Source organism: Sapajus apella, unplaced genomic scaffold, assembly GCF_009761245.1.
Source record: "Sapajus apella isolate SASKATOON/1434 unplaced genomic scaffold, GSC_monkey_1.0 scaffold76, whole genome shotgun sequence".
NCBI classification, from domain to species: Eukaryota; Metazoa; Chordata; class Mammalia; order Primates; family Cebidae; genus Sapajus; species Sapajus apella.
The window spans coordinates 4,553,493-4,568,557 of record NW_022437016.1 but is presented as its reverse complement, the minus strand read 5'-3'; the positions used below and the strand labels follow the sequence as shown (position 1 = coordinate 4,568,557).

General features: G+C 41.4%; 1 protein-coding gene across 1 annotated transcript in view; it reads left to right on the top strand.

The window, feature by feature from the left end:
• BRINP1 (BMP/retinoic acid inducible neural specific 1) overlaps window positions 1-15,065 on the top strand; it is a 203,742-nt gene that overhangs the window by 52,450 nt on the left and 136,227 nt on the right. Inside the window, exon 2 of the mRNA XM_032251437.1 lies at window positions 3,537-3,804. Coding sequence (XP_032107328.1) covers window positions 3,587-3,804 — 218 coding nt within the window. The 5' untranslated portion in view covers window positions 3,537-3,586. The remainder of the gene's footprint in view (window positions 1-3,536; window positions 3,805-15,065) is intronic.

The following is a 15,065-nucleotide window of genomic DNA, read 5'->3' as shown; positions in this document are numbered from 1 at the left end:
ATATCTCCATCAGAGCCTTTAGCTGACTAGATGTATTGTCAAGAGCAATAATATTTTGAAAGGAATCTTTTTTTCTGCACAGTAGTTCTTGATAATGACCTTAAAATATTTGGTAAACTATGTTGTAAACACATGTGCAGTTATTCAGGCTTTAGAGCACAAGCAGAGTAGATTTAGCATAATCTTAAGGGCCCTAGGATTTTTGGAATGGTAGGTGAGCATTGGCATCAACTTAAAGTCACCAGCTGCATTAGCCCCTAATGAAAGAGAGTCAATCAGTCTGTCCTTTGAAGCTTTGAAGTCAGGCATTGACTTCTCTCTAGCTATGAAAATTATCGACTTCTACATATATAAGTGTATTTTGTATACATTGATAATAGGTTGTTGGCCGGGCATGGAGACTTATGTCTGTAATCCCAGCATGCTAGGAGACTGAGGCAGGCAGTCACTTGAGGCCAGGAGTTTAAGACCAGCCTGACCGACATGGCAAAACCCTGTTTCTATTAAATATACAAAAAATGAGTTGGGCGTGTTGGCATGCACCTGTAATCTCAGCTACTGGGGAGGCTGAGGCATGAGAATCACTTGAATCTGGGAGGTGGAGGTTACACTGAGCTGAGGTCACACCACTGCACTCTAGCCTGGGTGACAGAGCAACACTCCGTCACCAAAACAAGAAAGAAAATAGGTTGTTCAGGGTAGCCGTCTTCAATAATCTTAGCTAGATGTTCTGAATAACTTGCTGCACCTTCTCCATCTGCACTAGCTTCCTCACCTTGTACTTTCATGTTAGGAAGATGGCTTATTTCTTTAAACCTTAGGATGCAACCTCTGCTAGCTTCAGACTTTCCTTCTGTAGCATTCTCACCTCTCTCATCCTTCATGGAGTTAAAGAGAGTTAGGACCTTACCTCAGATTAGGCTTTGGCTTAAGGGAACATCGTGGCTGGTTTGATTTGCTATCCAGACCACTAAAACTTTCTTCATTCAGCACCAGGCTGTTTTGCTTTCCTATCATTCATGTGTTCACTGGAACAGCACATTGAATTTCCTTGAAGAACTTTTCCTCTGCATTCACAATGTGGCTAACTGTTGTAAGAAGCCTAGCTTTCAGCCTGTCTTGCCTTTTGCCGTGCCTTCTAGCTTTTGATTTAAAGTGAGAGAACTGTGCCTCTTCCTTTCACTTAAACAATTAGAGGTCATTGTAGGGTTATTAATTGGCCTAATTTCATCATTATGGTTTCTCAGGGAGTAGGAAGGCCTGAGGAAAGGGAAAGAAAGGGAATAGCTAGTCAGTGGAGCAGTCAGAACACACACGTTTATAGATTGTTTGCCATCTTTTTTTTTTATTGCATTTTAGGTTTGGGGGTACCTGTGAAGAACATGCAAGATTGTTGCATAGGTACACACATGGCAGTGTGATTTGCTGCCTTCCTCCCGTTCACCTATATCTGGCATTTCTCCCATGCTATCTCTCCCCAATTCCCCACCCCTCGCTATCCCTCCCCACTTTCCTCCCAACAGACCCCAGTGTGTAGTGCTCCCCTCCCTGTGTCCATGCCATCTTATATGGGTGTAGTTCATGGTGCCCCCACATCATTACAATAATAACATCAAAGCTTACTGACCACAGACCACCATAACAGATACAATGATAAAAAAAAGTTTGAAATATTTTGATAATTACCAAATGTGATACCAAGACATGAAGTAAGCACATATTGTTGGAAAATTGGCGCTAACAGACTTGCTAGGCTGAGGGTTGCCACAAGCCTTCAATTTGTAAAAACTTTAATATTTGCAAATCTCAATAAAGTGAAGTATAATAAATGAAGTGTGCCTATAAGTATAACACAAGGTGGTAAGGGCTAAAATGCAGTTACAGAAAATGACCAACCAGAGCTCAGAGGAGTAAACGACTAACAGTTTTTTAAATGAATAAAAAAAGAAAATGACCTTTGAGGACCTGATCTCAGCTGGCTACTGAAGGATAAATACGGTTTGGCCAGGAAGTGAGGACAAGGTGAACAAAAACACTGTCTCCTAGGGAACAAGTTGACACCAGCATCAACATTCATCATCATTATTCTCATCATCGTACATGCCATTTATTGAGTACTTACTGTATGCCAGGCACAAGAGGGAGCACCGTACATAAATTATGTCATTTCATTGTCACCCTGGTTTTGAGTGTAGGTGCTATTGTTAACCACATTTTGCAGATGAGGAAGCTGAAAGAGAAGATAAATACAGGACCTGAAATAATACTGTTTCTAACAGATGCAAACTGGATTTAAAGCTGCCTTTCTGTTAGAATAAGTAGGGTGGGGTCACAAACAGTTAAGTGAGTAAGTAGATTGAAAATGAGGGTGGATCGCGAGGTCAGGAGTTCTAGACCAGCCTGGCCAACATAATGAAACCCAGTCTTTACAAAAAATACAAAAATTAGCCAGGCTTGGTGGCATGCGCCTCTAGTCCCAGCTACTCGGAAGGCTGAGGCAGAAGAATCCCTTGAACCCAGGAGGCGGAGGTTGCAGTGAGTCGAGATCATACCACTGTACTCCAGCCTGGGTGACACAGTGTAAATTTTGTGTACAAAATTGGCATGGCTTTGTGATTTCTGGTCTATCCTCTCCACAAGGACCCTCTACCAAAGCTACCCCTCAGTCCTAAGCATCTTGCCATTGCAGCACCGCTGTGCCATAATACCACCTAATAAAAGAAGCATGCAAAACCCCCTGCCAACATGATCACCTTCAGTTTTCCTTCTGAACCCTGGCAACCTTTGAGGCTGAGTTACTAAGAGACAAATTCTCTGGCCATGTTTCTTTGGGTTTGGGAGACATTCCATTGAGCATTGCGGAACTGAACTGTAAACAAGCTCCATGAACTCTTCATCTCTAAAGTATTCAACCTAGATAGTCAAGATAATAATCCATTACCAGACTTTGTGCATTCATCTCATCATGCAAAAGCAAGGTTTGTGCTCAGTGGATACGTGCCTGGTGAGAGAATAAAAAGGAACCCTTGTTTATTGACTCCTCTTTATGAGAGGCAAGTTGTTAGTAAAGACAGTACATGGTATAGTTACTTGAATTGTGTCTCCATGTCTCTTACTGGGTGTATGAGGCTCTGTTGCCACATTAATTCATTTTATTCATTTTTTCAACACATCTTTCTTGAGCATCTACAATGTGCTAAGTGCCAAGATATAGGCATGAAAGCTCACCCTCAGTTTTACATATGAGGAAACTGCATCCATAATAGACCAAACAGTTTGTCCATGTTTAGATAACATGTAAGCAGTAAAGCAGGAGCATGGGCCCAGATATCCATAGATTCTATGTTTTTACCCCGAACTGTATTGAGTTTTGTAAACTAAAAGCATGCTACTGATAAAAGGTATTATTATGAAGATGTGTTAATAACATTTTTTTCTTTTCCTGTGTCTCTTTTACTCCTCTCCCCCTCTCCTCCTCTCTCTTTTGCTTTCTCTCTTTCTCTCTCTCTCTCTCTCTTTTATTATTTCTTCTATAGGACTCCACAGAATGGAGCAAGAATGAGAGGAAAAAGGCCGGCAGAAAAGCATGAACTGGAGGTTTGTTGAGCTCCTCTACTTCCTGTTTATATGGGGCCGTATCTCAGCGCAGCCCTCCCACCAGGAACCAGCTGGGACAGACCAACATGTCTCCAAGGAATTTGATTGGCTTATTTCAGACAGGGGGCCTTTCCACCACTCCAGGAGCTACCTATCCTTTGTGGAAAGACACCGTCAAGGATTTACAACCAGATATAAAATATACAGGTAAGACCTGGGCTAAATAGTCCTTGCCTTTCATTCACATTGTGCTTTGCGGAATCAGGCATTGATTGGTGCAACCCTTGCTATACGCAGAAGTGTCGGGGTCAAGGGTCTGTGCTCCTTCCACAAGCTGTTTTTCACTTTTTTTTTTCTTTGCACAAGAGATTAACAATGTCAAGGAGAGGATCAAATAATATTTATTGAGTACTTATTTATATGCTAGGCATGGGGCTTAATACTTATTATGCATTATCTCATTTAAACCTTCTAATAACCATCAGATATAGGTTTTGATTGTTTTTTCCACTTTACCAGTTAGGTGATCACGCCTCAGCCAGGTTCAGTTACTTGTCCAATGTTATACAGTTAGAAGTGGCTGGACTGGGATTCATAATCTGGTTTATCTGCATCCATAGTCATAATTTTAATTAACCACAAGTATAAGTAACATTGTTTTGAAAATGCTGCGAATGTACCCAACATCCTACTCAAACACATTCAAACATTTGGGAAAAAAAGTAACATTTTCTTGAGCAGGTCCGTACTGTTTCTTGGACTATTGACATTCTACTCATCGGGAAAAAGACCTAGTCCAAATCTTTCCTCTTTGAAACTATCTTAAGGTCTTCACATTCCACTTAACCACCATGTCCTTGATATATCCACAGCTCTCTACACTAACACCTCTTTAATTTAAAATCATTTGGAAGTAGAGTGCATTCTTATATATTTTTCTCACCTAACTGGAAACTCTTTGAGGGAATGACTTATAAAGAATTCATTTCTAGATCCCTATAGTGATTTTTGCTCTGCCTTGTTATCATAAACACACAATGAATTTGTGAATTTAAATGAATTGGAGAATGCAAAAAACTCTCAGGTATAGTCAGGTGTACTCTTGGGAGGATAACTAGTCATAATACCACAGGGTGGTGGCAGTAATGCAGTTTGATATCTCTGGTTCATGTTAGATAATCCCTATGTGTTTTCTATTGCTGTTGAAATAACAAGTACCATGAATGGAACCACAGATTGAGAATATTTAACAGTAGCATCCTTTTAGTGAGCACTTATCATGTGCCACGAAGGGAGGATGTTCAATCCTCATAACCTCCTCCATGAGATGGGCAGTAGCTTCTACAGATGGGAAAATCAGGAGGTTGAATGCATTTCTATAACTGATCCATCTAGTAAGGAGTGGAGCTGGAGTCCACACACTGATTTACCTGACCCCAATGCTTTCCTTCCAAACATTCTGTTGGATGCCTCCCCTGGTATAGCTTCCAAATGTAAAGTGTTGCAGAGCTCTAAAAACGTTTTTCCAAACATTTTTCCTTACAATCATTTGTAAACATCTGGGGGGTTGTTTTAGACATGTTGAGAGGTAAAAGTTTGCTAATGAGGATGGGGGATTAAGACCTCTCAATACTGATTTCAGTTCTTCATGCACTGGTCTTGTGACATTAGGTAGGCTCCCTCATCTTTTGCATTCTACTTTCCTCATTTATCAAATGATAGGGTTGATGTAGATCAGCAGTTTTCAGCCTATGTTATTTGAAAACCTGAGGATTAATTAAGTAGCCATAGAAACCATTGCAATGTGGGGAGAGTAGCAAAGAGGTGATATGCGGGATTCTGAGCCCTACACCTCCCTTATACTGGAGAAGGTCAGCATTCACTATTGTGTTAAGATTTCAAGTGTGCTTTACTTTGGATTCTACCCCTAAAACGAAGTTTGCAATCATCTAATAAGTTGATTTCTAAGATCCTTTCTAGCTCCAAAATTACAGTTAAGAGTTAACCAAAGTCAAATCGTTAATTAAATGATGGAGTTCAACCCAGAAGTCAGGGCCCTGGTCATCTAGTTATTCCTTCCTTATTTTATTTAATCCTCAAATAATTATTAAGCACCAGCTACAGACTCAACACTATGTTTATGGCAGGTGATACAGTCATGAGTAAAATAAATATAGTATTTGCTGTCATAGGAGAGACTGACATTAATTAAACACATGTACATTTCCATGTATAATAAGTTCTATAAAGAAAAATTTGCAGGATGGGTATAATTGAGAAATCATAAATACCACAAACATTGATTTGGCACCTATAACATATAAGAATTAGGTGGAACTTTTGTCATAATGTGCATATGAACCCATATACAAATATGCATCCAGAGACATGTTCTCATCCGGATGCTAATTAGAGCAAAAGCCAACTAGGACATGCTCACGGGGGCAGTTGTGAATTGATTCTTTTTCATTCCTGTATGTCACTTGGTTGGAACACTGATGTTTCAACAAAACATGTCCATGGCCAATTTCCAGTGTGCCTGTCTTCCTCTATGCTAACATGGACACGGCACATTACAAACTTGACATCTTCATCATTAAAAAAAGGCCTGGCTACCATAGTGCTACATTTTTTTTTTTTTTTTTTTTTTTTTTGATGCTAGAGAGCCAGCCTTACTGATCTGCCCAGACCTAAAGCCTCCTGGCTGGAACCTAGGGTGATTTGCAAGTTTCAGAAAGAAACTGGGAAGAAGCTTTCTCTTTTTTTTTTTTTTTTTTTTTGAGATAGAGTCTTGCTCTGTTGCCCAGGCTGGAGTGCAGTGGCATAATCTCAGTTCACTGCAACCTCCACCTGCTGGGTTCAAGCAATTCTCATGCCCCAGCTTCCTGAATAGCTGGGACTACAGGTGCATGGCACCACATCCGACTAATTTTTGTATTTTTAGTAGAGACAGGGTTTCACTGTATTGGTCAGGCTCATCTCGAACTCCTGACCTCATGATCCTCCTCCCTGGGCCTCTCAAAGTGTTCTCTCCTTATTTTACTAGCTAAGGCCATCTTTTTTCTCCTGCATTTGCACACAGATGCTGGCTTCTGCTCACAGAGTCATGGTCAAGTCATTGCTAGTGACACCAATGAGAACCTTTATAACTGAAACCCAACTGAATCCTCTTTTCATGTTGCTTTATAAGCCAGGCAACAGTGTGTGTATATGCAGTGGTTTGGGTGCATGACATGAACACTGTCACTCACAAACTTCAGTTGCCACCTGAAGGCTTGGGGGAGTTTTCCGCTCTTGAATCCGCCAGGGTGCAGTGGGAGCACTTTTGACCTCAGAGTCAGGGAACTCAGGTGCTGACCCAGCTCTCTTATCTAATTGTGTAACTTTGGTCAACTAATGGAACTTCTTTGAGCCCTTGGTTCTTCATCTGTGAAATGGAAGTGCTGGGTGAAGTGGTCCAAGATCATTCTTATCTCTGAAATTCTATGATTCTGTGAAATATTGTCGTTTGAAAATACAGCATGTGGTGGTGGAAAGGATTTGGGGTCTCGAGTCTAGAGATTCAGGTTTTGTTCATTCTGGAGCCTCTTTCTAGCTTTCTCATTTTGGGCAAATTCATGTATGCCACATTCACCGACTCACACATTTATTGGTTTAGAATTTAACACTAATCAGGGCCAGGCGCAGTGGTTCATGCCTGTAATCCCAGCAATTTGGGAGGCTGAGGCGGTCTGATTACCTGAGGTCAGGAGTTCGAGACCAGCCTGGCCAACATGGAGAAACCCTATCTCTACTAATAATACAAAAATTGGTTGGGCGTGGTAGCACATGCCTGTAATCCCAGCTACCCGGGAGGCTGAGGCATGAGAATCACTTAAAGCCAGGAGGTGGAGGTTGTGGTGAGCTGAGATCGCACCATTGCACTCCAGCCTGGGCAACAAGAGTGAAACTCCGTCTCAAAAAAAAAAAGGAAAAGAAAAAAAGAATTTAACACCAATCATTATCCATAAACTGTACAATTATTTGGTGATATAGAAATGACCAAAAAACCCAATAGATTGCACACATACATTCTCCTGCCCCCACATAACCCACACCCCCTTCTCCACCCCTTTCCAAGTTAGGGGTGAAGGATAGAGGGTGTAAAAAGTGAATAATCAAACAGTGATCTTTCCATGGATAGAAATGACCTCTCAGATATTCAATTTCCTCCTCTGTAGAAAGGGATAATGATGTCTGCCCTACCTACTAGGTCAATGAGATACAGTTTTTGTGAGAATGCCTTGTAAAATTTAAGTTATCTTAGGCTTGAATTTTTTTCATTAGAGGTCTAAATCATCATTCTAACAAAGTAATTTATTTTCACTTTCTGTTAAGATTATACATATATTAGTCATTAACTAGTCATAGCCACACTCTTAGGGGAAATACTATTATTGTCCCATGTCACAAATGAGAAGGGCACTAAGCACACATTGTTCGCATTACAGGACTGGGAAGTGGCACAGCTGGAATTCAAAAGCTGGTCGCTGGGACTTCCTGACATGAGCTCTAGCTCTGTGATGTCATGACTCTCCCTGGTTCTTAGTTACCTGATTTTTTTTTTTTTTAAGATATCTCTCTCTCTCTCTCTCTCTCTCTCTTTTTTGTTGAGACAGAGTCTTGCTCTGTCACCCAGGCTGGAGTGCAGTGGCTCACTGCAACCTCTGCCTCCCAGCTTCAAGCAATTCTCCTGCCTCAGCCTCCTGAGTACCTGGGACTACAGGCATGTGCCACCACACTCGGCTGATTTTTTGCATTTTTAGTAGAGATAGGGTTTCACTATGTTAGCCAGGACTGTCTCGATCCCCTGACCTCGTGATCCACCTGCCTCGGCCTCCCGAAGTGCTGGGATTCAGGCGCTAGCTGCCAAAACTGGCCTCGTTACCTGATTTATTACCAAATGCCAACAGGCTTCCTTTGACTATGGGCAGGTTTCAGGCTCTCTGAGACTCAGTTTTCTCATCTGTAAAACTGAGATGACATTAAATGCCTCATGCAATCGTGGAGAGAAATAACTTAGATATCAAGTAGTGTACAGAGCTTAGAATTTTGCAGGAGCTCCCTAAAGGCACTTCAGAATGTTGGTTGCCTCCTCCACTTCAGATGCTGGTTGTTTACTAGGAATTATTATTTTTTATTCTCATGGTAATTTCAAAGCCAGATAGTCCAAAGGTTTTTCCTGTGTTTCCAATGCCTTTCTGTGTTTTATTTTATGTTTATTTTTTCCTAACTGTGAGATCATCAGTAGCTGCTGTAAATTTAGCAATTACTTCAAAGGTGGTTTTAATATGGTACTCATTGGATCTGAAGAGTCAGGCCAAAGGGGAGATTCTGGTAATGGTGGTCACTATGTCACAAGAGGTGGTTCTGTATTGAGTGGTTTTCCCTGCTGGTTGCAGAACAAGCGGTTTGTGGCTTACGTTGCATCTCCCTTTTAGTTCTAAATATGTACCTGAAAGTTGAGTGTAAATCAAATCTTGGTAAGCCAAGTCTAATTGCCTGGCTGCCTTGCATATTTATTTCAGAGCTGTAGAGCTCTCAGCCCTCCTCTGCTGTCCTGATAATTCCTTCATGTGTTTCACACAAATAATAGGTTTTGTGGTAAAGCTACTTGTCTAAATGGATGGTGCTGGAGATGGGTGAATTGTTCTACTAGGATGAATGAGATGTGGTCTTTATGCAGCAGTTATTCAAGAGTGTGTATTAGGCATCTAGATGTGCCAGATATTGTACATGGGAAGTTTATCTTGTGATGAGCAACATTCCTGCCCTCAAGGAGCTTACAGACAAGTGGAGTTTAGAGAGAAGCCCACCCTTGCTCCACTCCAGGGGCTTGTGTTTGAACTTGAAAGAAGCCTTCAGCCTTTTGATTCCAGGTATAATCTTGACATCATGCCATGCAAAGACTGGATTTCTATTAGTATAGCATAAATTAGTCTAAATCAGCATTTTTTTTTTTTTTGAGACAGAGTCTGGCTCCATCACCAGGTGCCAGGCTGGAGCACAGTGATGCAATCTCGTCTCACTGCAACCTCCGCCTCCCCGATTCAAGCAATTCTCCTGCCTCAGCCTCCCGAGTAGCTGGGACTACAGGTGTGCGCCACCATGACCAGCTAATTTTTGTATTTTTAGTAGAGACGGGGTTTCGCCATGTTGGCCAGGATTGTCTCAATCTCTTGATGTCGTGATCCACCCGCCTTGGCCTCCCAAAGTGCTGGGATTACAGGCGTGAGCCACCACGCCTGGCCTAAATCAGCATTTTAAAATGTATATTACAGAGAACACTAGTTCAATGTAATATTAAAAGATGTTTTCTGGAAAAAAAGAATACCTATTTTTTCCTATGACGACTCCCACAGTCAAAGAAGTAATAATAATCACAATAGTGATAAGTTAATTGCTAACATTGAAATCTTAAATGATTAGCATTGCATTTTATCTGGTATAGAAATTATTCCAACTGATGCTTACAGGAATCCTGTGCAGTAGGCATTGCTATTGTCTCTCCATTTACACAGCTTGTGCATGGTAAAAGAGTAATTTGTAATAGAGTAGGACCTGTCACAGGCAAGTGTGATTCTAGAGGCTGCGTCCTTGACTTTGCCCACCTGCTTCCCAAATGATATAGACCTGCATATGGAAAGCCCAAAGTTACACAGGACTCCTTGCCACAGGCCTTTATTAATATTATATTATTTAGCAACATTTAGCCATACCTTTTTAACCATACAACATCTTTTTCTTAGAGGAATTTAAATTCCGGTGAACAGGCTCAGGAAATTGGGGGGCTCTGCCTAAATTTGACAGCTTGGGTATTGCTTCTTTGGATTTCAGCCTACGTCAGAGCACTCTAAAAGGGATAACACTTCGTTTTGAGTAACTGGGTAACTGGCTGAGGAAGCCAATCCTCCTATTAAGCTTTTGCTTTGAGTTATTTGGTCTAAATCTACCTTCTGGTTTATGATGGAAAAAAATGGCAGTTTCAGTCTTGTCATCACAAACCTCTTGTTTTTCTTTCCCCTTTTTATTTCCAGTTCCCAAGTTTGGCATTCCACCCTGTGGCATAGATATACAAATCTCAACAGAGAGCAGAACCGCAGTTGAGTTAGGTACAATGCTGATCCAATATGCAAAGAAGTGGCTGAATATTAGAATTACATGCAGAGTTTAAAAAAAAATTACCAATGCTTAGATGTTTCTCCAGGTATTTAGAATTAATTGGTCTAGGAGAGACAGGAGCTAGAAAAAATTATTTTCAGTCAGGGGTAATATTGCCTCCTAAGGGGACATGTAGCAGTTGTGTTTGGGGAGATTGTTGGTGTCCAGCTGGTGGTGGTGTTTGTTGGGGGTGCTAATGGCATCTAGTGGGTAGTAGCCAGGGATCTGGGATGCTGCTAAATACCATACGATGATTAAGACAGCCTTCTCCAGCAAATAATTATCCAACGTACTTTCAGTTGTGTAGAGGTTGAGAAATCCTGCTCTAGTATTTCTGGGGAAGAAGAAAAAAAAAAAGGTGATGGGAAGAATATTTAAATAAATGGTCTTAGATTTTGGTCTTCATGAGTTTGAATTAGGATGGCTTCAATATAGATATTACTGTAATGACTAGATTCCCAGAGTATGTGTCCACACCATAAAATGGGGAAAGAATCGTCCATGTTTTTATTTTAATAAATCAATTAATTTATTTTTGAGACAGAGTCTTGCTCTGTTGCCCAGGCTGGAGTGAGTGCAGTGGCAGGATCTCGGCTCACTGCAACCCGCTTCCTGGGTTTAAAATGATTCTCCTGCTTCAGCCTCCCGAGTAGCTAGGACTACAGGCATGCACCACCATGCCCAGCTAATTTTTGTATTTTTAGTAGAGATGGGATTTCACCATGTTGGCCAGGATGATCTCGATCCCTTGACCTCAAGATCTGCCCACCTCACCCTCTCAAAGTGCTGGGATTTCAGGCGTGAGCCACCGCATCCAGCCTCATCCATGGTTTTAGACATAGCCAGAGACCAGGATGGCGGTTCAATGCATGAAGAGAGGTGGATCCATTTTTGCTTTCTGTTGCATAGAGGGGGTGGTTAAGGCAAACTAGTTCTCCAGTCAAAAAAAATTCTTCCTTCTGGGAATTCTAGTGGCTTTTTACTCTGCCTACAGTATTCCTTATGAAGTAAGATATTCACCCTTCATTGTTAGGTCCAGATATACATGACCTGAGTCATTAAAAACCAGCTAGACCAAGTATGTTAAAAGATACTTTTTCTTCCTTTCAGAACATTCCTGGTTGGCCCAAAAGATGAGAATAGGATGATGCCCCATATTCATGTTTGTCAATTTCAGCCATTTAAAGGCTGAAAGCATTGGTGAGAGGCATGAACCTGTACCTCCCCTTAACCCCCGTCCACGTACATCCCTTGCTTAATCCAAATTTTTGATCAAGGTCTCCCTGAATAGATAGAGAAGGATATTCAGCAAACATTTTTTTTTTTTCTGGGCCATTTGGTGCCAATTCAAAGATCATCTTTAGTGTTGATTACTTAAAATTGATCTTCCAATTCTAAAAATGATAGCTTTATTGCTATCAAACTGGTACGTTTACAGTATTTTACCTCTTTGCTCCCATGCCATTACCTGAGCTGACTTCTGTGAGTTACAAACCATAGTTAGCTACAATTTCTACAGAGCAATTGTCCAGCTTTTGTCAGGAGCAATGTCTGAAAATGGGCCTACTTGCTCACCCACTCCTATGGACAGACTAACACAGTATCTTTAAACTGATGTAAAGATAGTGATTGTTATGATTGGGTAGGTTAGGAGGAGAAATGGAGAAAAAGCGCTTAGGACTTCAAATATTGTACTCCAAATCTTGGCCAAGGAAGAAAGGGAGACTGGATCTGTGATCTGGGGCACCTGCAGCTTATTCATTCAAAAAAATGTTTACTGATCTCTAAACTCCTACCAGTTAGGCCCTGCACTGTTTCCTGGGGATAGAGGGAGGAAAATATTGATCCATTCCCTCAAGGAATTCATGATATCTTTGAGGGAGACTGACCGAAAGGCAAATAACCACAGTGACATGTGCCTTGAGAAATGCCGCAGATGCTCCATGAGTGCAGGGAAGGGGAACTAACATTACATTGACCTGGCCAAGGTGGGAAAGGAGAGGAGGAAAAGCCATGCTTAGAAAGGCATGCTGGAGGAAGAGGTGTTGAACATAGGCTTCAAGGAGGGTTCATGAGAAGGCAGTAAGGAGGGAAGCACCTTAGGCAGATGGAATAGCACCTTCAAAGTCAGAAGACAGGAGAAAGCCTGGAACTATATACCTTCATGTGTTCTGGTTGGCTTTTTCTTTTTTCTTTTTTTTTTTCTCTAATATGGAGTCTCACTCTGTTGCCCAGGCTGGAGTGCAGTGGCGTGATCTTGGCTCACTGCAACTCTTCCACCTCCTGGGTTCAAGTGATTCTCCTGCCTCAGCCTCCCTAGCAGCTGGGAATACAGGTGTGCACAACCACGCCTGGCTAATTTTTGTAGTTTTAGTAGAGACAAGTTTCACCATGTTAGTCAATCAGGTCTCAAACTCCTGACCTCAGGCAATCCACCTGCCTCAGCCTCCCCAAATGCTGGTATTACAGTTGTGAGCCACCAAATATGCCTGGCTAGGTGTATTTTGAATAGTACTGATAGTAGGGCAGAAGGTTGGAGAGCAGGTTCAAGCCAACAATGAAAAAAATCTGAGATAGCACATGGATTTCAACCAATTTTTAAAGTCTAGTTAATTGGCAGAATATTACTAGCTAGCCATTTAGAACAGTGTTTTTTCTTTCTTTCTTTTTTTTTTTTTTTTTTTTTACATTTTTGACCTTAATATATGTGAACAAATACATTTTAGTTTGACACTCACTCCATAAACCTAGCTGGAAATATAGATAAAAATATATGATTGAAATAAAAATCCATAAAAAAACTTAACCTTACTACATGTGATGCATCTTAAATATCAAGATATCTTCTATCCTATTCCTTTCAAATATAATGTACTCCTTTACAATTCGTTTTTTATTTTTTTTTAATGCTGATGCACTAATATGGTCATGTTTTGGCTCAGAGGAAAATTGTACCATGTGTGATTAGCAGAGTTTGCCATGGATTCGTGTTAAGCAGGTTAGAACCTGTGTCTTGTCTGATGGGGGCAAAAAGAAAACAATGAAGGCTTTGAAACATGAGGCTAACATGCACAGATATACATTTAGAATTGCTCTGGCAGCAGCCTGAGGAATGGGAGAAAGGGAGAAAGAGAGATGGGTTAGAAAACTGTGGCAGTAATTTAAGGGAGAGAAAGGGAGTGCTAGAACCAAGACAAAGGCAGTGAAGGTGGCGTTCATTAACCCTGAAGTGCCAGTCAGTGCCACCAACAGCTGCTGCAGACCTACTGGCCAGGCAGCCTTTTTCTGTGCAGCATCCAGGCTTACCTACTCCAATTCCACCCTCAGCACCCTGTGGCAGGATGCATTCTTGTAAGCAGAGTTCTACAGCTACTGGATACCTTTGTATCTCTAATAAAAGGAACCAGAAGGCTCAGACTTCTGCCTGTGGGCAATTTTTTTTATCTTTCAAGGCCTTCCTCCTGGGCACAAGAATTACTGGGTCTTATTAGCTATGGATTCCTAGACTAGCTTGGAGGAAGGCTTTGCATTACACTCTTTTTCTGTACCTGACTCTTCCCCACTCACCTTGATGGAAACTTCCAGCAGCAAGTTAGTGTCTAAGCTTACGTGAACCCTACAATGGCCGCTATAGCTTAGCAAGTGTTTGGACTCTGGGAGACCTTAATTTGAATCCTGACTCTGTTACTTCCTACCCATGAAATCTTAGGCACATTACTTAAGCCGTATGAGCCTCAATTTCTTCATCTGCAAAATGAGGATAAATTCCAAGATTGTTGTGAAGATTTAAGAAGAGAATATAAGATAGCCATTAGTGGTCGGGAGCTGTGGCTCACACCTGTAATCCCAGCACTTGGGGAGGCTGAGGAGGGCAGATCGCTTGAGGTCAGGAGTTTGAGACCAGGCTGGCCAATGTGGTGAAACCTCATCTCTACTAAAAATATAAAAATTAGCCTGGCACAATGGTGGGCACCTGTAATTCCAGCTACTTTGGAGGCTGAGACAGGAGAATCCCTTGAACCCAGGAGGCAGAGGTTGCAGTGAGCCAAAATCAGGCCACTGCCCTCTAGCGTGGGTAACAGAGCAAGACCCTATCTCAAAATAATTAATAATAATAATAATAAAATAATAATAAGAATTAGCCTTTAGCACAGAGCAAGTGCTCCAGGACTAGTAGCTAAAACAAATACCTGAAGTATCCACCCCTGCAAATTCAGCAACAGGGACTCTGAGATGTCTTACTGCAACTTCCAATAACTGCTGTGGGG